The 26085-nt window shown below is 37.1% G+C and overlaps 1 protein-coding gene across 3 annotated transcripts in view; it reads right to left on the bottom strand.

Moving 5' to 3' along the window:
- The window catches only part of LOC139968850 (uncharacterized), a 30696-nt gene extending 6598 nt beyond the window's left edge, over nt 1-24098 (bottom strand). Inside the window, exon 1 of one of the 3 annotated variants that reach the window (XM_071973394.1) lies at nt 23122-24098. In XM_071973394.1, coding sequence (XP_071829495.1) covers nt 23122-23698 — 577 coding nt within the window. In that variant the 5' untranslated portion in view covers nt 23699-24098. Of the gene's footprint in view, nt 1-424; nt 942-1735; nt 1859-23121 lie in introns of those variants that run through there. The other 2 variants (XM_071973395.1, XM_071973396.1) reach the window with 2 other exon arrangements.
- Nucleotides 24099-26085: the final 1987 nt, after the last annotated feature.

Raw genomic sequence — 26085 nt, 5'->3', positions numbered from 1 at the left:
TACAAAGCACACACTCTATATATATACCGTAACAGGCAGGAATATATTACACGTTTGAAGTCAAAGGGATGATACTGCAAAATTCAATCATATATGTCAAACTAACAACAAGTGCTGTATAGCCATTTTTTCGCAAAACATGTGGCATTATTTATCAAATTTATACAGATTGTTAACGAACTGTTTTAGTACCCGGTATATAGATTTACGAATATTTTGTTTATCATTTTAATATCTGAAGAAAAAAGATGAACTACAACTTCCATTTAACCAATGATCGTTTCTGAATCCTATAGCATTATTCCCGGTCAACGTTATATAACGTATACAACGTTACATGACGTATATAATGCTTCAGACCTGTCTGTATTCGAAATTCATACATTTCAAAATAAAATAGAGAAACTTGAGAATAAATCCTTACCTTTTAGATGAATACACGAAGAAGAAGAAGAAGAAGTAGAATACAAGGTACAAAGTTAAATTCCTATCCAACAAAAATGGATTATTTTTCTTAAACCATGCAGTGGTGTTGCGAGGACTTGAGCAGTGCTTAGTGGTGTGTGATACTTTGTTCAGAAGTGCTGCTTCTTAAATTCCATTCACACAGGAAGCTTGTACATGGGTACTTCCTTTTGTAAGCCAAGGTTACCGAGGAATTGTTGTTAACTATAGACAATATAACACCTCAGAACTAACCGGCATGACATACCAAGTCTTGCACAACGGTAACCCTCATAATTATATAGTAGCGGAATTTGGTTACGGTTAAAGAACACCGGCATTTCTGTCACCGCCCCCGTTTAAGGCTGATTTACCCCAACCTTTGTTTTTCCTGTTCTCTCTTCTAAATCTGTGACCGAAATACATTTTCGGTGATCTGTCTATAGGCTACGATATATAGCTTATACGTATTGTCATAACTACACCCACTCACACACAGCCATCACACAGAATCAGGGCTATACTTATCAACGAGACAAGGTTCAAGTTAATTTAGAACGAACAAACCCATACATCATTTTAGACATCACGATTAAGACTGTACCTATACACATATGAGAGTGTAACGTATCTATATATCTATCTACATATATATATATATATATATATATATACATATATATATATATATATATATATATATATATATATATATATATACATATATATATATATATATATGTACATATACATATATATATATATATATATATATATATATCTACATATATATATATATACATATATATATACATCCCGGGGAGGGGGGGGTCGCCGGGTAAAATTCCAAATATACAAACTACTTTGATCTCACTGGATCCACTATACTCATCGATCGGGATCCTCACGCAGACGAGGGTTATACAATATGACCACTTTATAACGTCACAGGTTCAACGGAAGTGGAATACCACAATATTGTTATGACGTTACCATCAGGTAGAGCCTAACATTGAAGATCGCATACAAGACAGTGTCAGCGGTGTTCCCTATATATTAAACTGCGCTGTACATTTCAAAGAGCAGACAGAATACGGTATCATTGTTGAATAATCCAAACTTATGATTAAACAGTTTTACGATGCCTGCATATAGGCCTATTTGGTTAACCCGTCTCCAGCGGAAGGTGTAATGTTCCATTAAAAGTATAGACCCCCAAGATATTTAAATAAGCATACTAAGTTAAAACAAAAATGCATACTAATATATCGATAATTAAATAAACTCCTACTTGAATTCAAAACAGTTGTCGAGTCCATTCCACTGCAATGTTGTTGACTCCAAGGTGAACTGATTCAAGACGTTTAGATATGTCTATCAATGAATGCTATATATATATATATATATATATATAAAGTCGGTTAAGATCAGTGGCTTATATCTATATATAAATAGCTAATATACTGCAGCTGGATATCCCGACTGTTAGCCTCTTGTGTGTACGGTCTATCAGTCAACCTTAATCAAACAAATTTACACTGCACACGGTGGAGACATATGTAGGTAACTGCTACTGAATAGAGAAAATGTACTAGCTTTTATAGACGTTTTCCTCCATAAAAACCAGTCTGCAAATGATACTATTATTGTGGTAATAATATTTGGTATGACAATAGCAAAGGAAGTTGGCCAGTTTACTACGAAGAACGCATTATGGCGGGGTAGAAATCAACAAAGTACGTAATGTGTGGGACATCTGCTATTGTTATACGTATTACGATTCCTTTTGTTTGCTGTTGACTTTAAATCAAACAGACTTTGTTCAATACTGTTTCGCAATCGACATTCCAGAACGAACACCAAAGTACTAAAAGGGGTACTGTGAATCACAAAGGTATTTTTAAGGCAACAGCCATAAAAAAATCCCCAGAACAACCTGGTAACTGGTAAGAACCAACGTTGTACCCTGGTTACATGCGAATTATAGGTTTCCTGTTAACGTATAATACACGATCAAAAAACTTTGCCTAAGAGTGACAGTTAACTCTTTTTAATGAGTCTCAGTGAATGATGATGATGATGATGATGATGATGGAAAAATCATTTAGGAGAGAGAAAAGTCACCCTTTCGAGAGCGAGTCTACATGTCTGTAAAATGAAGATTCTTCACACTTAAGAATGAAAGCGCTGAGTCTATATAGCACATGATGTGTCTATAATGATGTGTCTATAATGATGTGTCTATAATGATGTGTCTATAATGATGTGTCTATAATGATGTGTCTATAATGATGTGTCTATAATGATGTGTCTATAATGATGTGTCTATAATGATGTGTCTATAATGATGTGTCTATAATGATGTGTCTATAATGATGTGTCTATAATGATGTGTCTATAATGATGTGTCTATAATGATGTGTCTATAATGATGTGTCTATAATGTTGTGTCTATAATGATGTGTCTATAATGATGTGTCTATAATGATGTGTCTATAATGATGTGTCTATAATGATGTGTCTATAATGATGTGTCTATAATGATGTGTCTATAATGATGTGTCTATAATGATGTGTCTATAATGATGTGTCTATAATGATGTGTCTATAATGATGTGTCTATAATGTTGTGTCTATAATGATGTGTCTATAATGATGTGTCTATAATGATGTGTCTATAATGATGTGTCTATAATGATGTGTCTATAATGATGTGTCTATAATGATGTGTCTATAATGATGTGTCTATAATGATGTGTCTATAATGATGTGTCTATAATGATGTGTCTATAATGATGTGTCTATAATGTTGTGTCTATAATGATGTGTCTATAATGATGTGTCTATAATGATGTGTCTATGATTTAAGTCTCAAGGTATAAGCCACCAGATGCACTTTGAAACCTTATCCATGTGGATGAATACCGGCTGATATCAAGCCTTTCTATGAACGATTAAGTGTAAAATGTATCTTTTGTAAATGTATTACTTCATATTCCAAACCCCTCTGGAGTCACGGATTTCAACTTCATACGATTGTGTTCAATTGGTCATGATCAATTGAAGTAAAAAAAAGGTGGCATTTATCTCTGAAATTCATGTATAATTTCTATGCAGAAACCATTATTTTACATTTTAACCCGTGATCTAATCATGACCTCCCCAAGATCTTGAACTCTCCCTATACACACACTTACAACCATTTTAACAGCAGATGATTAGCAAGGACGATGATGACCTATTTTGCATATGGCTACAGCCTCTGATTACTCATTACGTTTGTCTGCTATAGGTTATAATGCTTCGAACCAGTTTCACGAAAATACTACGGCTTCGAAAGGACGTACACGTTACAGTTACTTTGAATCTAAGCATGGTGGATAGTGGTGTGTTGTTGTGTATATTATTGTTGTCATGGAAACTGATAACCTACCGTTAAAATCGAGCACGCGCAGATATTCTTCACACCCTTGCAAATTCCTGCTCTGAATAAACATAACACCGATATGCATAAATGTGGTCAATGTATTGCAAATGACATACCAAAGGCTATTCAATATATAAATTTATTTCCTCTTTCGATATTTATAGAGTACGAAAGTACCTACAATACCCCGAACTTTTCCATAATATATGATGCACAATTATGGAAGCAAAAGGTAAAGTACCTACCGAACTGGTAACTCATTCTGTAATTTTGTCCAACCTTGAAAATCGAGCTTCGAGTTGACAGTTTGTGTTGTTTGCCGGCACTGTATTGTATACTGTTATTTACGTAATTAGGTCTATGTACATGTACCTAAGGGGAATGTTCTTATTTTTACCGGCTTGAACGAAACGATTGCAGTCAGTCATTTTTAAACTAGGATGTACATGGCACGCCAACTGGGTCATAAAACGAACGTCTATCATGCGTACTCCCAACCCAACCAGTGCAGCGTTTCACGCGTACGTGTGACACGTTTGTCGAACGCAACGTCGAAAATGCGTCGGATTTCAGCTAACTTAATGACTGGAATAAAGTTACTATAGTTAGTAGCTACGAGCACGTTGCCGCATATAGCATAATGGGAATTAGAATGATAAAATACCTCATTTTATTTGTAATATAGCTTACTGGACACAGTGCACGTAAATATCTGCACCTGCATTGCACAGCTAGGCTTTCGAGAAACGGGGTCCTCAGGCTTTCCATTACGCATATCACAATGAGTAAAACTTTGCACTGGGTGTTTGGTTGTTTTGAGCGCGCGTAATGCAGTCAATCGTGTTTACCCAATTGGCTAGCCATAGACGTTTATATATATATATATATATATATATATATATATATATATATATATATATATATATATATATATATATATATATATATATATATATATATATATATATATATATATATATATATATATATATAATCTATACTGTCTTAGGAAACCTCGAAATTACGCTATTAATTTCCCACGGAATATTCCCCAGCTGACTCATAAAGTTACTTCTATTGTGAAAAAAAATTTGACCCTAAGAAAAGAAAAAAAAAAACCTTTTCCATATTCGGCATGCACAACCGTCCTATAAAAAGAACAATTGAATGGAATTTCACACATTTCGATTTGGTTTTGTCTGTAATTTTAATACGTGGTGGGGCGAAGATAATTAACTATACTTTACTGGGGGTATAGTATACGCATGCTCAAGATTTTAGGCCGCGCTTCGAGTAATTAGATTGCCATCAATTGAAGCCACTTTTTTGGAATGTATATTATAAAATAGTTCGAATACTTGAAGCGATTGATAACAATAGCAAGAAAGCAGCTGGCATATCATACGGATATATACCTTTACCGAGGAAAAATAATAAATAAAATAAAACTGTTAGCAAACTGCTCATCCACTAAAGAGCATGTGTAAAAGAATGTGTAAAAGTAAGTTGCCCTGACGTTTCGATCCTAGCAGGATCTTCTTCAAAGGCTAAAACAAATGTGTAAAAAAAAAAAAATTTAAAAAGGAGATAAAATTAATTTGTGAACTTTCAAGATAGTCCTGTTATGTGTCAATTCAGCAAGTAACATCATCATGGGATCTTAGAAATTCTGAACTCTTTGACAACAATAAATTCCAAGCTATCCCAATTTTAACAGAATGTTACAAAGGAGGCGGTTAAATTGCCGAGAGGTAAATGTCCATTTTAGTTACTTTACGTTTTCTAGCCCGAATGACGTCATACTGGAAAGCAATGGGTTTATGCTTGTCATTTTAGATTGATGAAACTATTAGCATCACAGTTCCGCCCCATCTTCAACCCTACAAACCCTAACCTCCAAAGAGAATTGAGGGGGCCTGGGGGGGGGGCTATGATTAATTATTTAACGAACGTACAGCATAATGACAAATAATGGTTTTTAATGTTTAAAAAAAATTCATAACATCCACTCCCCTTTTTTTTTCTCCCTCACCTTTTCGTCCTCTCCCTTAACCACCCCCCCCCCCCCGCCCGGCATCTTTCGGCATATACGTCAGGTGACTGTTCCTCATTCACATCCCGTGCACGGGATAATCCGTAAATATTGTGAAATATTACTTACATACCGTATCATGATTCATGACTGAAATATTTTGTAACAGCGAACACATGAAATGTTGTAGTCATGATCTAACTACTTGTTCTGAACGCATTGAGTGTGCCTATAAATAGGTCTATATGTTTACAACATGTTTAGGAGATGACAACATTACTGATAAGACGATTTAAGTAATGCCAACTCATCCTTAGAAATTCGATTTACTTACAGCTGGTATTTTCACCATCTTCTTCTTCTTGTTCAGGCTTACTAGTGGTTTTCTGGCATTTGTTTACACTTTCTCGTCACTCTTATCTTCAATTCTATAGTTATTTCATCATCTTTCATTGCGCTTATAGTGCACTCTATTACCTCATACTTTATAATGACTTAGCACTTTCTAAGCAACCAGCTGCACGTGTGTTGTTGATAATAGTATGACGTCATTTCTATAACTTATAAGTCTTTCTATTACAACAAAATTGTAGTACAAACACGTAATGTAATTACGAGAAGAAAATCGCGATGAAGTAAGGAATGGATACGGTACTCTTCTTGAATATTTTAAGAAATTCAATTCCGAATGGATCCCGGTACAAGCCACAGTGGTGTACAATTTATTAATATACATCCCCTTAGACCCTTCAGTATTAGGGGAAAGGGCACAGAGGTGGGTGGGGGGGGGGACAACTGGAAGTTACTTTTCTTATTTTCTTCGATGTTTAAATATAGCTTTACATAACCCTAAATAGAACTGTAGATGAAGTAGTTGTTGGATCGTATTTTGTTTTGGAGAAAACCAAAACATATTTCTTGAAACTATTGTTCTAAACAAATTTAGACTGAAGTATGTACAGCGAAGAACAATTCTCGTCGCGTTTTAGTCTGTTTTTCTCTCCTATTAAGACGTCGACAAAAAAATTGTCGTGCGGCAGCTTAGCGGTGTTTTGACACTAGGTTCCCTGTACAGATTGTATAACCTGGGTGGGATTTGTGAACACCTGCTAAACCGGCTTGAATTTTGTGCCTTACCGTGGTTGCTACATTTTAGTCTTAGGTAATTCTATTGTCGTGGGGTGCGTAGTGGCGAGTGCACGCTGGTACACAGGGGTATAGCTATACCTTATAACAATTACAACTTCAGAGTTGTTGAAACGTTTGACTAAATGTAGGGTTATTCACCGTTACGATATTGGAACTAAATTTATGATTAAAAAAATGGGGGGGGGGGGTCTTCATATTGAAGATAGTCGAGGCAGAGGAAGCTTCAAAATATGCCTAGTGTCCAGGCGGTTAGGATTGCAATGTTGTGTAATGAAAAAAAAGCAGAAACAGACAAATATAAATATAAATATATATATATAAGGGTAAAGGGGAATCGAACTTCCAATACCAATATGAATAGGCAGAATTCTCGTTCAGTGCTAGTGTAGCCTATTTAACATGATGCATCTACTGCAGTAATAAGGAATATACTATTTTAAGCCGATAAAGGTGTTTTTGCGATCGTTTAAAGTTAACGGTATGTTACAATATTAAAAACGATAAGCCCGCTGGGCAAGTACAATTTTTTTCCTTGATTTTTCAAAGCCCCAACAGGTCAGTGAGGACTTCCGTGATTAAACGGAAGTATTTGTAATCCGGACGCGTGCATTTCATTAGATTTCAGAGGTTATTACAGACTAACACAATGGATCATCCTATCCAGGAAACAATACACCCACAGCATTAGCAAACGGTTATGTACTTTTATTTTCCATCCTTTTCCTATGACTTTCTGTGGAAAAGTTTATTACACTCCAAAACCTTGACGTCATATACAGATTCAAAGGGAAACGAGAATGTTCATATCTACCTTTGCGGCGCACTATTTATGCTTTGCGCGACTTTACGGATGTAGTTCCGCGAATGGTTTTAATGCGCGTTGGTTGTTTGAGAGTTGTGCATGCTGTGTATTGGAAGGCGTATGTAAAGACACGGGAACATCATGCAGGATAATGCGAGGATGTCCACTACTTAATTTCTTCGGGATTCGGGAGGACGGTGGGGGTGAGGGGGGGGCAGATACCATGGCCCGCTGACATTCCAACCTTATGAAATGGATATACAAGGTCTGCATATTATTGACCTCTAGCACGATCTTCTCATTCCCAGAAGAAGGTTGCCTCTCCCCTGCCCTCCCTTGGGAAAGTGATTCCCATTTGAAAGGAATTGATTGGATTTGAGAGGTATTGATATGCCCCACTGGAGGGAACCCTGCTTACTTTAAGCTCTTGACTCCACCCTCCACCCCCCCCCCCCCCACCACGCCCTCCACTCCGTGCCTAACGCATACGGCACACCACTAGAAAGAGTCTAGATGCTTTGATTCCTTCAGTTATATATATTAATACTAACACCGATGTCCACCCTTTGTCGATACCGGCGCCAAACCACTCTTTGACTTATGAAAAGACTCTCAAACGAAAGGTCATGTAACAGTGGTGACCAAATTTGGAGCAATTAATCTACTACTGACGCTCGTCATCAGAGCGCGTTTTTTGTCATTCGTTGGATAAATCCGTGAAAATATTTGTCTGGACCAAACCGAAAACACACCAACACTTACCTCCTTTCACATGAACTATTAAAGGTTACTGTAAAACTGTGTTAACTCTAACATTCCTGTGTGTGTCTGTCCGTCTCTCTCATTGTGTGTGTGCATGTGTGGATTACATTACTTGCAGACGGCTGGCTCACGAATGTGAAGTTCCGCTATTTGGGTTTACCACCAAATAACACAATATTTTTACATGAATAAAAGAAAAATATGATACTTTACGAGGGGGTTACCAATAATAGTCAATCAGTGTACATTGGTTACTAGTAGTATTTAGTAACATAATAATATTGACCCTCCTACACACTTACGGATCGCTAATGACTATTGTTGGTGTTTACATGTTCTTATCCTATACGACTTCCTGTATTGTTGACGTGGAGTCTCCAAACAGGTTTCACGCTGTTTATGGGTCATTATCCGAAAGAACATGAATGTTGACGATCCACTGTGTGAGTGTGAAAGGTCAATAACCAAGGACTGATGTTTTGAAAAGTTTTTTTTTACTGTTGCTACGCGCGGTACTCCCTCGTTCATCCAATGTTATAGGGTGCTGCTTTGTTTTTGTCATTTTACAAAGGGGGGGGGGGGTAGGCAAGGATGATGCTCTCCATACTTCGCTAATAAATGCGCGCACGTGTTCTTTAATGTGTACAATATAATGTTATGTAATGACGTGCGGACAATATGGGCCACAAAGGAAGATGGAAGGAAAACTCTTAAATATAAGAATTTACTATGACATGAAAAGTAATTAAATAGTCTTAATAAGGGAAATAAATTGAACAGTTGGAGAGAGTAAGAAGTTAGCGGTAAACAGCTCGATAAACGTTGCCCTAAATGTTATAAGGTAAAAAAAAAAAAAAAGAATTTAATTTAAACCACAAAGTATGAAAGCTTTAGAAAAGAAATATGACATTTATGTTAAGGTTTTGTAAAAACGAAATGTCACATACGTTTTCCCCTCCCACCCCTTCACTTGTTTCACCGTCCCCCTCCTCGCCGCACTAAAATACCATTTTTATAAAGGTCTGCTCCTTTCCTTTTCCCATCAGGGTGAACTGGAACGGTGCAGATGGGGTCAAACATTTTGTCAAGAACTACCATACACAACAGTGTCTTTGGTATATGCTGCACACAGTGTACCCGTTGCCATACTACAGTACGGAGAGCCAAACGTTCCATAAATGTCGAAAAAGAAAGTGAAGTGTCCAAGTTAATATATATATGTCCATATCGATATCAACATGTTACAATTCGATATCAGCATGTTACAATTCCATATGAACATGTCGAAACAAAATACAATATGCCATTGCGTCTATCAACATGTCAAATTCAGCACCAGCATGTCGAAAACTTGTAACAGCATGACACGTACTACACTGGTCATGTCAACATGCTATATTTACGTCGTGCTATAATTTTGGCACTTCGGCGCGCGCCAACGTTTCGTATATGTCGAGATTTATTTCAGTATGTCCAAAACTTGTGTCAGCATGGTGAGCGAAGAGTAGTGAAGTATTGCCATGACAACGTTGCACATGGTTCGTGTCGTTCACACGGTACTATGGTTGAATATACGTTTTAAACTGCTGCAGTAGGTGAAAAATATACCATTGAGAATATCTTCAAGCCCTTATTCGTACTAGTCGCGCCAAAGCTTTGTCCAAACAAAGCAGTTCATTTAATATAATCATTCATAATGAATGTTTTGCAAGAAACTTTTTCTTCCATACCGCGTTTGGTTGGAGAAATAAACCAATGCGTCAGAGAAAACCAGCTTTCGATAGCACCACGCCTCCGAACTCGTCTAGAGGCAACGTTAGAAATAAGAGTATGCATACCCTAAATTTAGCCTTAGTCTAGGCATTGCCTAACTTAGCATAGCTAAATACAAGTAGAACTTAGTTGAAGTAAATCCCAAAGACAGAGCACGGACTGGATCAAAGGGAGAAAGGGGCCTAGTGAAATTTCCCCAAGAATATTCTTACAAACTTTCAATTATTACCATGTTACTGTTAGTGTCCGCGTCCAATGACTCACGAATGCATCAACAAGGCATGTGGCGGCGTGTTTATCGGCAAATTTGAATGTAGCCTATTCTGAAATTGTAATTTGAGAAAGGGGGAACAGACTGACCAGTGAACGGATGTGTACGGTGTATTTAGCATCGATGGAACTGGAAATTAGCAGTTTTGTGGTATAGTTAACTAGCCTGTCAACTCCCCACCCTTGTCGGTATCGTTGCCGAACCTCCAGGCCGACTTTGTTCATAAAATTAATTCAACGCAAATTCTTACTCTGATGGTACTTGGGATGGTGTGCAAAGGTCCGGCAAATATTATCTCGCACAAAGTCATCAACGTGATCCCTTTGCATGGCTTGAATATTTTATTTCCTTCTCTCAACATGCTGACACAAGTTTTGGACATACTGAAATAAATCTCGACATATACGAAACGTTGGCGCGCGCCGAAGTGCCAAAATTATAGCACGACGTAAATATAGCATGTTGACATGGCCAGTGTAGTACGTGTCATGCTGTTACAAGTTTTCGACATGCTGATGCTGAATTTGACATGTTGATAGACGCAATGGCATATTGTTTTTTGTTTCGACATGTTCATATGGAGTTGTAACATGTTGATATCGAATTGTAACATGTTGATATCGAATTGGACATATATATATTAACTTGGACACTTCACTTTCTTTTTCGACATTTATGGAACGTTTGGCTCTCCGTACTACAGGTAGGAATTTATGGCGCGCAATCGCGTGGCGGATGGAAACGTCACACAGGGTAAACAAGATTATTGTATATTTTACAAGCGAAATCCAAATAGAGCTCAATGGGGTGTGACGTCACATCCGTGGACTGCAAGTTTGTACAGGATAGCCCATTCAAATACCGTATCTATTGTAAGCGCAGATGAGAACGACTGGTAAACTTCCGGTTAGATTCAATAGTTCAGTTCGACTATATAGTGCTAACGTATAGGCTGTTCCAAATAGGCCTAGTTCAGAGATAACTGTAACGTTTAATGGTTTAACTAGTAATGACTTGACGGTGAGGATAAGGGGAGGGGGAAGGAAGGGGAGGGGAAGGAGCTGGACAATGTCTGAGGGAATGGTTGGGTTTAGGGTTCTTTTCATCTCGTATATTTAACAAAGAAAAGGAAGAGCAAGTTTTAGCTCGTTTCAGCTGAATATATGCACATGATGAAGCCGCTCACTCTGGTGTTGCCAGGTAGAATAACACTTCACCGAAAAATCTCAAAATTTGTGTCTCAGTAATGTAACAAATTTAAAGCAAACACAACGCAGAATGTGTGTTTTTTTTTTTTTTTTTTTTACTTTCCTACCAGAAAATCATTTTTAATGAAAATATCCGCAATTGTCTTATATCTCTAAACACATCTTAGAAATCGGCGAGGATGTTTTTTTACTGTAACTTAATTTAAAAAATGCAAATTAGGAATAATTACGTAATTTAACTGAGCATCACTCGTTCCTCTCATCACATGTTACAGTTTTTATTCCTATCATGTTGCTTAGAAATCGTAAATAGTAAAAGTTCATCAGATATTTAAATTAAGAATCGTTTTGCTAAACATGACTAACTATTTCAGGGCTTTATATTTTATCTTTTCCTTTTCTCATTTTATTCATTAATTTTCCTTTGTTTAGAGGGAAGGAGAGTAAGCTTACCTGAATAATTCTGGTCAAAAACACTGGTATAACCGAATCCTTGTTAATATTGATATTACGTCATACTTTGATGGTTCTATTCATGGAACTATCAGATAATGTTTGCACTATTTGTGAACTGCCTCTCCTTCAAAACAATCGATTTCCGTAGAACGGTCGGATCAGCATTCTTTCGGTTTTATAGAGAACACCACCAAGAGCCTCTTAATGGTAACCAATATTCCAATATAGCAAACAGTTAGAGGAACAACCGTTTTAGCTTTGAGATCATAAGCAAGCTTTGCTCTTACCGTAACTTACCACGCTAATTCGTTAACTCTTTGGTGACATTTAATGGATCCAATTTTTACCCCCTCCCCCCCCCCCACTCCTCTACTCACACCAATACCACAGTTTGGTTATAACCTTAGCGAGTACATCAATTTTAGAAACATTAAATCAAACTTTGGTAATGTTTCAACATTTTCTATAAAAAAAAATGTTGGTAAAATATGAAACTCTCCGAGAGAGGAGTCGGGGAGGTGCTTGAATTCACATGTAGCTCAAAATTTAAAACGGTCATGGTACGGAAATTTGCAAGTACCATGATAGACCACACCATTAGCTATCATTATGTGGGGGTGATGCCTATTGAAATTTCTATATAGGCGTCACATTATAAACGGACGAATTTAAACGTCTAAGGTCAATGGAACAACATATTTTAACTTGTAAATTTACGTAGGTTCAAATATGACGTATGTTTAGTTATTCATTGAATGACTCAAGAAAGGGGAAATAATATTATTGTTTTCACCTCAAAAGAAAAACAAATTTCCACGATAGCGCAACTCTGATGAAATAAATAAATTGGGGAACCCCCATTATCAAATAAACTATAAACAATTATTAAAAATAAAAATTGCGTGATTAATTTGTTTCATCCGTCTGCCACAACTGGTAAAGATTCCTCCCCCGCATTTTAGTTCTATAATTTTATTATTTTCTAAAACAGAAAGTGACTAAAAAGAAACAAAATAGCGGTAAACCTGCACTTTGATTACGCGCAACATATTTACAAAAAGAAATATTTGGATCCATAGTTATCTTCGTTTGCGTGGGAAACAAATGATATTTTAACACCGCTAGTACCCCCACCCCCACCCTCCCCCACTCTTCTCTTAGACCTGTTTGTCATTCCAAATCTTCTTTCACTTTGCTTATACTGTTTGCTGATCTATTTTTAGTTTTGAAACTTTCTGTGTTAATTGACTTTCTCATTTATCACCAGCGTGAGAAGGTGACTCTAAATAAAGCATTCATTTTGGGGTTCAAATATTCCTTTAATTTTACGACCGGTGAAGAATATTTTGCAGGAGAATTGGGGCAAAGCCGACGTGGTAATTGTGTAGAAGATTACTTGAAATCGATATTAAGATTGTTGAATAGAATGATCGTGATATTCATTTACCGATCTGACGGATGGTTGGCCAAGACTCGGTCTCACACGGTATCTGACCCGGTTATCGCGGTTGAAGCATCACCACAAACTGAAGAAGATATTAACGTGTCTAGACTAAAATTCTGCATAAGTTCATCCTTTTAGTTTAAATTCAGATTTTCATAGATATTAATATCATCCTTTATAACGTAAAACCGTGATGTATTTCATAACTTTGACTTCTAGTTATTTTCATTACTTCTCAACTGGTTCGCTTTGAAGTATTTGTTCTTTTTCGTCTTTACTTTTTATTTTATTATTATTAGGTTTGTTTTGAAACAATAAGTTATGTTACCGTTAGGTCAAAGAATGCTGCCATCGTCCTTCTGTTTCTATAGAAAATGGCACTTATACAACTCCGTTCTTTTCACGGTTTTTTTTTTTTTTTTTTTAGGTTTTTTTTTGGAGGTCGATTTTGTTTGGGTTAGAGAGGGGTAAAGCTGAGTTCAAGTTTAACTAAGGCGGTCGTAAGTTTGTAAAGGACGGGAGCTCAAAGAAATTTAAATTCACATAGAAAGAAGAAGGCTTCTTGTACCCCCTGCAGGGTTAACGTATTAGAATAGTTTCAAATACAAATAGGTTATATCATCTTAGCTTTAAAGATGAAAAAGAGACTTGTTTCCAATAAGGAAAGTCAAACAAGCCAGGTCTCTGTTTGATTGTAGCGAAATTGTGGTAAATCGTGCACTTAAAACGGTATAAATACCGCTACATTCCTCGTCACAATAAAAGTTATTTGAGTCAAAAGAGATTGTAAAAGGAAAAAGAGAAAAACTGTAAAGATTTTTTTTTTTTAATTTTAATCGAAAGATTAAGTTACAAAGTAGATAATATTTTTGATATAGAAACTCAATGTCGAACGGTTTTCCTTTAAAAAAAAAACCGAACGCCGAAATGTCCAAAGAAGATCGACATAGAGTCCAGGAGCGGATCCAAGATGTTAACAAAAAAACGTGAGACCCCGAGGCCGTTGAAGCTAGCTCTCATGCAGGGGGTCCGTGGCCTTCTCCACGCCCCCCCCTCCCAGCTCCACCCTCGACTACCAAATGTGAAATTTAGACGTGAAATAGTGCATTATGAGACATGTTTTGCTATAAACTGTAGTTACACACGCAAGGTTGTGATTATACTACTTTTATGATTTTCCTTTGGAGGGGTTTGGGGGGGGGGGAAGCCCCTCGAAATATTTCAACACTTTCCAGTAACACTGTACCCAACCCCCCCCCCCCCCCTCTCTTCTCTTTTTAGCACATAACCTACTTTTTTTGCGTCTACCGAATCATATGTCCTATGAACTTGACACGAACGTCCTGAATACTAATAAGGAGTCCATTCAAATAAGATTATCTCGTCCAAACTTCTCTCTGGAAAGTATGATTTTTGAAAGGTCTTTTTTATATTATTTGATCACACTTAGATGGCTAGTCACCGTGGGGTCAAGTAATATATACATACCACAGGCTATTTATGAATAAACCCCACGCTGATGGGTTTCCAACCAAGTTTTCTACCAAAATAGGATTTTTAGTGGTTAATGCCGACCTGTTTGACTTTCAACCACCAATAATATCACAATTAAAATATTGTTGCTCAAAGCCGGCTTTTCTTTGGGTCCCCTTTCTGACAAATTGACCTCATACTGAGGTAGCTGATGGGGGTTGGAATAAAATAGCACTGCTGTGCAAATCATTATACCCCAAAAAAAAAGGAAGAAAAAGCTTTAAATAAAATAACAAATTGATATGATTAATATATAGTTAATATATATGTCAGACACATTCTACATCCATTAAAACGTCTGGAAATCAAATTAAAAACAGGCTTTTGGGGGACAAACTTTCTTTCATGTTTTGCTGTGACTCGCTCTGACAAATCTGAATATAACCATATATACAGTATGAATGGAAACAGAAGTCTGTTTGCACATAATTACTCATTTTTGAAACAATAGACCGTTTTAAAACACAGAGACATCTTGAATTAGAAACCGTTTTTTTGCGGGGGGGGGGGAAGGGGGGGTGAAATTTCGTATTACTTTTTGTCCAAATCCACGAAGCCATGCTGAAGGGATAAGGGAAAACGGGGCGTTTGTGGAAAGGCATAAATAATTTTTATGGAATAGAAATTATGGTCGGGTAAGACTTGTATGATCATTCTAGCAATATTCTGACTTAGACGCAGCGGAAGATTGGTTCAATCTAGGGGTACGTAGGGAGGGGTGAGTGGGGTATGTGATTTGAGTGGGGTAAACTTCCACAATTGTCAGTTATCAATTAAATGGTCCAGACAAAATGACCCGTTTGTACATTCTGTACCAAATATTCCAGTATTTAGATATTTTCAAGTTTTTCAACAAAAATCTTCAAATAACGAAAAGACACTTTTTCATAACAACAATGGAAAGTTGTAAATTTCGTTGATAAAAAGGGGCATTTATAATGTGTGTAACGATTTTTTTCACATAATAGGGTGAACGTGCCGCCTGTTCCCCTGTCTCTCCTGTCAGCCCCCCCCCCTACCCCACCGCTCCTTCCCCGGCTCCGCCGCATCCTGCGCCTGACGTATTTGACATTAATGTCGCTTCTAACAATGCATCAGAGAAGATCCAGACAGGCTGTAAATTTCGTCCGATTTGTACCTAACCTATTAAATGTATATGGATATTCCAGCATGCGGTATTTGATACACGGAATGCTGATAAAACGTCTCAAACATCTTATCGGAAACACTAAAGAATATTCCTCCCCAACGGGCAAAAGGTCCGTGAAAATATGAAAGTTACTGTCAGTTATAAAGCTCGAAATAGTTTTAAACTTTTTAACCTCATAAAATGTGTAGTCTTAGCTTTCAGGTGAATTTCTTCTCAAAGCAGTATGCAATAAGGTGTACGCAAGATGATATCATATTGGGAATTCTTGGTAGGGAGGGTGGGGATTGGGTAGGGTTGGGATGGGGTGGTATGTGTGTGGCGGACAGAATTTGATATCGCTATAATACGTGCTGTTGGTGGGGTTTGTGGAGATGTGACTGTTCTAGAGGGATATGCGTCGACGACTATGATATACCTCATACTAATAGACAACTTAAAAGATACAAGACCTCCCACCCACCCACCCTTCTTCCCTCTTCCATATCATTCCTTTTCCCCCACCCCTTCCCCACCCCCTCCCTCCGAGTCATTGGTTTCCACCACCATATGGGAGGAAATATTTTTCTATTTATACGTGTTAACGAACTGTACACTGTGTATATCAAAAAAAATCTTTCTCTTCAAATTATAAGGGTGTAGAGGGGTGGGGCGTAGAGGGGTAGGGCGTAGAGGTGGTGGGGCGTAAGTGGAAATCGACCGGTATTTCCCGTATTTATCCTCGTCTGATTAATCTCTTATTACTGATTAAATTGTTCGGATACTCTCATATACGATACAAACTGACTAAAATATATACATATTTTTGGGTCAAAAGACAACACCAGTATACATATAAGTGATGTACCTTCTAAGTACCAATCGTTGCATATGAAGCTATACCGGGCATATATAGCTTGTTAATAATACACAGTCTTCGTGTCTTCCTACTAGGTTCTATTAACACCAGCGGTTCCTCGTATACTGATGACAATGAACTTTTCAACATGTCCGGGTTATTGTAATTTATATTTAGAAAGGGGGTGATTGAATGAGGTAACATGTGTCTCAATTAAATAATATATTGGTAACGCCCCAAACCACGGATATGAAAATAGCCTGTGCTGCATGCACCACACCAGCCCCCGTCCCCCGCCCCACCCCTTCCTGTCCATTTTCCTGGTTGATAGGAAGGATTGTGTAGTTGTAAAAGCAAAAGGCTGTCAGGTGAGTTAACAGTGGAAAACAGAAGAATTGAATGGAAATATCCCCCGAGTAAAGGGTCAAAGGGTCGAGTAAAGGGTAAAGGGTCATGTGCTAAACTACATTCAAACATCTCATAACTGCTTAGTATATATGTACGGGGGGGGGGGGGGGTAGCATTTGCCACGCAGGCTGTAACACTTACATAGTTACAGCAATCAAGCTTGCTACATTTACGGGCCTTAACAGAGAATAGCTCTTTTTAACTATAGGAGAACAACAACAACAAATGGATGTCCTTTTTCGCGTTCCACGCTTACAGCAGCTTTTTATGTTTGGTTCATGTCAATTCATTTTTCGATGCCTATTTGCTGACAGTAAAATGCCATAACTATGTAGTTCATTATAGCTCGACTAGTCAAATTTCATATCAACTATAATGAAGTAAAACTGTTTCTTCGATCTTATAAATTTCCCAGTTTGATATAATGGCATGGGATTACTATTAATTGTATGAAGAAAAACTGTCTGGGCGACAATATGTTAATAATTGGATCAAACTTAACGGTAAAAAAAAAACATTCGCTCACTATAGTATTCAGTATAGCATAAAATATCTAGCCTGAAGGGGTGTCTTAGCTTGATCAATCGCAAATTTAGTTTGAATAAACCTCGGTAGGATTACTAAACTTTCTTATAAGGAGCAGGTAAAGAAAGACTGCTTTAAAGAGCGAGGACGCACATACAGTACCCGTCATATAAATGTCGGATTGACTGTGACATCGGGTATAGTTTTGAAAATGTCTCGATTAAATATTTATCTGAAGGTTCATAGACAAATGACAATCATCGAAAAACGTGTTTGCCTGTCAGTTTTTGATATGTTGCTTGGTAAATCTTTATATTTCTTTCACACCTCAATTTCATGGAGAAAACTGACTATTTTCCATGTAAAAGAAAGACCTAAAAGAAACCCCCGACCCTTTCATAGATATATTTTTATTTTGGGATGTTACAGGGGTGTAAGGGTTATCATCACAATATAAATCACAAAGATAGGCCGCCCCAGTTCTCGCGCATCATTATAAGTTCAATCGTAGTGCGAAGATTGGAGTTGTGAAAACCACTAAAGTTAGGAGGCGGGGAGGGGGGATGCTTCAGCAAACAAAGGAAACTGGATCGTTGGTTAGTTGGAAAAATATTACATTTGAATTACTACTGATGTTGAAAAGTTACAATATGTTGAGCCTTCGAAAAGAGGAATTTCAGAAACTTTCATAATGTCAGATGGAGTCCCGGGAACTTTAACCCCTCCCTTAACCCTTACCCCCTCCGCCACAAACCCACACATATATCCACAGACGTAATTTCATTCATAGCAGGGTGGGGGGGGGGGTACTCTTTGGTGTCTAGTCGGTTTGCCATGAGTGGACAGGGTGAGGGGACGAGAGAAAGAAAACGGGAAGTGGGAGATCAGAGAGGTACGGGAGGTGTAGTTAAAGGTGGACCAACACCTCAACGCAAGCTCAAACTCTGACAATATACGCTCGTCTATATACAACGATATGCCGATCACATATATATGGTGACGTTATTTAAATATTTTAAATATTTTCTTGTCATATATATATATATAAATATATATATATATATATATATATATATATATACATATATTCATATTTCCCTCGAGAACAAAGAAATTCAAGTCGTCACTCAAAAGTGGGATACCTCAAAAGTCCAGAAGGTCACAGAGATAATAAACCTTGTGTCAAAATAGAGATAATAAATGTAAACAACAGCAATTAAATGGGTTTCATTATTTAAAACTTACGGGATAAAATAGTTTAGGATAACGGATAAAGAAACATGCGGTGAAGTTGCTTACAATTACTGAAGCGAACGATGACCCATGCTAAGTCTATATGAATATGTATGACTATCGTCAACAATATTTCAACGACTTTAAACAAGTTGAACTGACGACATGAACTAACCAGAAAACTGGGACTTTTATTAGCAAAGACACGCGTCACCTTTGTACGGAGGAGTTCACGCTCCATTAATATACGCTCTTTGTAACCAAAATGTTTAGACAAAGTGGTCTATTTGGGAACTATGCACACACAAAAAACAATGAAAAATCACTTATATGCTTTGCAGAAAAAGAAGTTGAGAGTGCCGAAGATACAAAATTGTACTTGAAATAACATATTTTCCCATCAAAAGACTGTTCCGAATTGAGTAGATTATTTTAACACCTTTTCCAGGGTTTCGGAATTCAGATCCCCGTTACCACAAAATACTTCCCCAGGGCATTCAACTGAACTTGTTCATAGAATATAACGATGAAATCTAACGCTATTTGAAGACGTGATAAAGCCTAGATGATGGATGTGTCTCCCATGTAAAGTCAAAGATCTGTAAACTTTTATATTTATCCGTGGTTTTTGCTCTTGACCTAATTAATGTCCGTCGTGATTTTTTCCAGGAATTTTCATTTTATTTTCTTTAGAATATTTTTGGAATCTTTCAGCGGTTTGTTAAAGATTTTTTCCCATTAAAAGGTTACACTGAAAGCTTCATGGAACTTTGCAACTACACGGGAAAATAAATAAAATAAAAAGCATTTGAGAATCTTGTGTCGCCTCCCACCCTCCCTACAACCCCAACCCCCCCCCCCCCCACCCCACCCTATCACTCTCTCTCTCCCGTTTTACTTGGTAGATGCATGGGAATTTATTTTGCTTTATGGGCCAATGAGTGTACTGTCCAATGGGCTTGAATATATAGTCACGTGTTACAAGAAGACAGCAATCGTGATTCGATAACACCAGAAGGCTGTTATATGTGGTACACATTATAGTTTGCATTCGCATTCGCATTGGCAGAGGGCAGTGGCAGGGAGAGGCATGTGTTTAGTTGGAACTAACGTGGGAAGGGCCGGGGTCCATTGGGAATTTCAAGCGGGAGACCAAGTTTGTATCATCAGCCGATATGAACTAACTTCGGGACCCCACGGAGCACCCAGGATCAACAATCGTACACATACACAAAGACACATACGCACATACACACATACTCGTCTCTTGTTAAAAATTAAAGTTCTCATAGGTTAATTAACATCCCTTGTTAAAACGTATACACCCCACTTGGCTGGCACGCAACCCTCTGATCCATTGTATATAGTAACTGCTTGTGTAACAATGCCACCCCTATACCCTGGGAATCGGTGGGGCAGTCTGTGCTTTTACTTTTTGTTATCAGTAATTATTTCCATTTGACACGTTTTAGATGGTGCTTATAAATACAGTACTCATAAGAGACGGAAAGACAGCTGCGCATGCGTTCTAGTTGCTTATTTCAACCTCACGTTAAACTCCTTCAGGGTAAATATATATTTATTTCTTATATCAAGTTTTTTCGCCCTTTGTCCAAAGGTAATCCAGGTCCGTGACTATAATTTACAAAATTTCCCTAACTTTATTGTTAAACTTTGTAAAGAATAACGCGGTTTCGAAAGATTTAGTTACAACGTCACGTGACCTTGACAAAAGATTGTAATGCGGATGATAACAGGTCTAATAAGCAGCGACCTTGGATTAAATAAAAGTCAATATTTTCCGCAGTCTATGGACTTTTGATGGAAAAAAATGATTTTTTTTATAGAGTAAGAAATCACCGAGAGATATATTCTAATCGTTGTCCCAAGGAGGGAGTGTATGTTACCTCCAATGTTAAGTTAACTCCAAGAATGAAATAAATATCCCCGCGGAGTCACCGCAGTATAAACGATACGTATAGGTTTACAACCATTTATCAGTCCCCGTTAACCGAAAGGAGGAAAACATCAAATAAGCCATAGCTATATGGAAAGGGTTTTACGTATCCCCTAAACCTCCACCTCCCCTTGCAACCCTCTACCTCCTATCCCTCTAACCCCCCCCCCCTTCCCACTCCACATTTGGTCCCATCTATTCATTTGTACTACTTACGTGTGCTTATATATTCACACACAGAAAAAGTTTGCACCAAGTACTCAAACATAGCCAGTGTGCATTTTGAAATATTTATGCCCTATAAATGTATCCCCACGAATTTATAATATCTCTTTGTGTTGTACCTGATGATTACCAACACCCAATACGATAATCGCTTAAGGGGGGGGGGGGGCCTGGGAGTCTAACTTTGAGCCCACGGTGGGCCTGGACCGCTCGGTTTATTTTCTACGAGGTCCAGTAAAAAAACAGTCGTCAGCGGAAAGGGGCCAGGCATAATCAATATCTCACCATACCCTGATTGGGCATTATGCAGTATTTTACTCCGTCTACTGCCTTGCATTTTATCATCGTTACTATCTGGGCAGAGTGTGTGTTTAATACGGTAATCGTGCATTAAAGGGTTTTTTCAGTTGTCATACATGTTCATGTTATATGAAAGAGGACAATAAAAGAAACACAATGGTAAAAACTGTTCAAATATCTTTTTCGGTTCAAGAGATATTCAAGTGTAAAGTTTTATCAGATTGTGTAGAAAACTGCTGAAATCTGACTAGCTGTGATGTCACATCCTCACATTCATGAAAAGTCTTTGTTTTTTTCTCTAAATATTTTGTGAGATTTCATGACTTTCAACCAAAAGATATGTCAGGAGATCTCATATTTGTCAAAGGAAGTATTTGAGACTAAACATCTGAAGAATTTTTGATTATATTATTTTCAAATGTGTTAAAAAATGTAAATAATTTTTAAAGAAATATATTCACATATGTAAGGAAGTGAGGATGTGACATCACACCCTCACAGTAAGTCTTTCTACACCAATCGTTTTCAAAGAAATTTTGATATCTTCAAAGTGTCATATCTCCTTAACAGAGCATGCTATCATGGTAGTTTCTTCACTGTTCTTTTTGTCTTTTCATACAAAATAGACATGTCAAACACCTGAATCAATCCTATTAAGCATTTGTTCATTTCACCAATCATAGAACAGATGGGCCGGGCAAAGAGAAACGTCTCTTTCAGTCCAGTAGGATTGGACATATTGTCGAGAGCAAAAGCTGACATACCTGCGATCTGTGAAGTATTACTTCCTTAATTACATATACAAAAAAACAAAAAACACATTGTACAACACAATGCAAGGCCTACACTTACCTTATCACCATATATATAACACGCACACATACACAAACATTGGTATGTAGCCTATATAGGCCTATGTATAGGTTAGGAATGACATATACAATATAACTCTAATTTACATATATACGTGTGCTCTTTATGTACACGCTACGCATATACGGTGATTTTGATTTCGACGTCATATATCCTTTGACGATATGTTATTTACACGTTTAGTTGAATTGATTACCAATTTACCACCATTCATCACCATTCACCCTAAAGTCATAATAACGTTCTTGATTGTAAAAAAAAAGGAAAAAAGGAAAAAAAGAAGAACTTTTGAAGTGTGATCAATGTATACTTACAGAATTCGTTATTTTCTGTAACTAACTCCTCTTCTAGTTGTCTCATTGTCCTCGATGCACTCTTGGTAGCTAAATCTCCTTGATAGATTAAATAATAACCACTATCTGCATTTGGACTTTGTCTTTCGAGATAAAGAATGTATTTTTGACGGAGTACAGCAGACGACATACACACTGGGGATTCAGCTGATAGATATAATAAGCCATCGGGCCCCGATGAAGGAATATTTAAAATGTTCACATTTTCACCCTCGTATGAATCGTCTCCTTTATAAACGTTGATTACTTTCACGGTGAATGTGTTCCCTGAATTTCCTATCTCCATTATTTTACCTCGGACGACCAACTCAGAGTTTTGAAATTTATCGCGAATTTGTAATGCTGAATCCGGGTTACACATAGTGGAATCTGTCTGTGCCAAACAACTGAAAGAAAGTAACAGAATAAACCCAAATTTGTATAGACTCGTCGCTGTGCTTTTCAAGCTAGGATGAAGGTACCGACTCCAATTTGCTGTGACAAATTCCATGGTACAATGATTACCAAAGCCTTCTGCGTTATCCCCTATAATATACATATATATAGATATATGTATTAATATAGAAATATTTGTGTATATACTTTCTATATATATATTATATATTATATATGTATGTTTATGTCCAAGTAATGTCACTGCACCTTTTATATTATCGGCAAAGCTCCGTAAAATAATGTCTCCAAAATGTAAAGTCTCGACTGAAATAAATTCAAGATATATATCCACAATATGTATATATATATTTTGGAGCTCGTAATATACAACCAAGTTCTTGAAAATTCGATTTTTAGGTTTAAAAACCAACGAGAACAGCAACCTCTTGTCCAGTGGTAAAAATTCAAACTTTCCTCCTTTACTAAACGAGCGTGCTAGAGCGATAACCGGTCTCTGTTCATAGAACGTCTATATTTAGCACCTTGATGTCTACTGTAGATCTCAAACTTGTTTTTTTGTCTGATTATTTCCCAGTCAGGCACTCTTATTTTTATAGTCTCGGAGGTGCAGGGGCGAAAAATCTTTCACGCAAAATTTAACCACAAAAAAAAAAAAAAAAGTCGCCGACAATAATATTAAACTGTTCCGAGTCTTTTCCGGAGTTTAATTTCACTTGTTTCGCATTCCGCCCTCTATTTAAGATGTCATCATTTCCTTTGGACAGGTTGAATCTATGTAAGAGGTGAAACCTTTCCTTTTTGATGAACCGATTATGTTTGGAAATAGCAGTGGAGAAAGAGGGAGAAATTGTTCTATACGCACTGTGCATGTTGTTCTCACCATGCAGGGTTTAGATTATATGGAAGCCATGGTTTATTTTATAACCTGTTGCCTCTTACAAGTCGGACACCAATTATTGTTCCAAGGCGGTCAATTGTACACACATAATATCTGCATACTAGAGTCATATGCAAGTCTTGTATGATAAATCTGTTCAGGGGAGTCACCTATGAGGAAACTGTTGCCCAATAGTGTATGACAAGCACAAAAATAACTCTAAATAGACCATGCATATATAGTCTAACAAATAAATTTGAACGATTGACTGAATCCACAACGTTATGTTATACGTATAAAAAAAACCGTATTATTATAGCCATGAAAGGTCTGTAATAACACTTAACAGGTTTGGTCCATTTTCTGTGTAGGGGTGGGGGAAGTGTAGGTAGTGGGGTTGGGGGTTGTTCATTTCGTATGTTGACAAAGTACAGTATGCTTGCCCGTGTGTCTTATATTACATGTGCACTGTTTTAAACGTTACATTAGGCCGTCATTGAAATTAGACAAAAATGCCGAGCAAAATGGATTAATAAAAAAAAAATCGGCTGTTGAGGAAACCTTTTAAAGAATGGTTTATCGATTAATAGTACCTCGGGTATATATACGTTAGCTGGTGTCACTGGTTTGCCTTAGGCTATATAATAATTCGACATAATTGGTGGTAAAAATCAACGCTATTTTTGTCGGAGAGTATCAAGACAAACGGAATAGAATCAGCTTGCGATATATCTCATTTTGATCTTGAACAGTATTTTCTTATTTGCTGGCGATTTAATTTTTTTTTACGATATAGGCCTATATCTAAAGATGGCACATACGTAGGTGTCTCGTATAGGCATTTGGCCATGCTTTGGTGGTTTGTGTGCGTGTGTGTGTGTGTGTATAGCTATTGCAGCATATTATTGCGTATTGCAGCATATTTGGTAACTTGTTCGGGCTTGCCTGTATCGCAACATTTAATTTTGCTTTGTAAGATCACGAGAAGTACCTTTATGGGAGTGATGTCAAAATCACCCTTCCGTACTATAGCATTCATTAGCACCTCTCTATACTGAATACTGTGAACAAATTGAAGCAACAGTTTTGGAATATTTTAAATTCTTTCAGCACGTGGGAAGTATTGTCAGGTATTGTCAACAGACCAAGACAAAATGAACAGAACCTCAAAAGCCGAAGAGTTTAAATCAACATAGATACCACATACCATTTTCATTCTATTAATATTGTTAAGTTTATTTAAACGAAATATTTGCGGGTTGTTAAGAGTCCTTTATTGACTAACGAATGGCTTGTAAGTGTGTTTAAACTTTAAATGATAGCTAAAATGGGGTGCATTTTTACCCTCCCACGAAAAGTCTGTTACGTCTATATTAATACTAATTTATATATTTATATCGCGCTTTACGTAAAGTGATATCTCAAAGCTCTTCACATGGGACTATAGTAAAATCTAAAGAAGTACAAATATAAGATACATACAGAGTATAGTAAACGGAAATAATGTAGTCAAAGTACAACCAGGTTAAGACGAGGTTAAGGCAAATTAAACAAGATCAGCCATGAAAGTACACGATAGAAGGTTTTAACTTGGTACTTTAAAGAAGGTGGGTAAAAGACGAAGTGCCGGTGGCAGGGCGTTCCATAGACCT

Source organism: Apostichopus japonicus, chromosome 6, assembly GCF_037975245.1.
Source record: "Apostichopus japonicus isolate 1M-3 chromosome 6, ASM3797524v1, whole genome shotgun sequence".
NCBI lineage: Eukaryota > Metazoa > Echinodermata > Holothuroidea > Aspidochirotida > Stichopodidae > Apostichopus > Apostichopus japonicus.
This window is presented reverse-complemented; position numbering and strand designations above follow the sequence as displayed.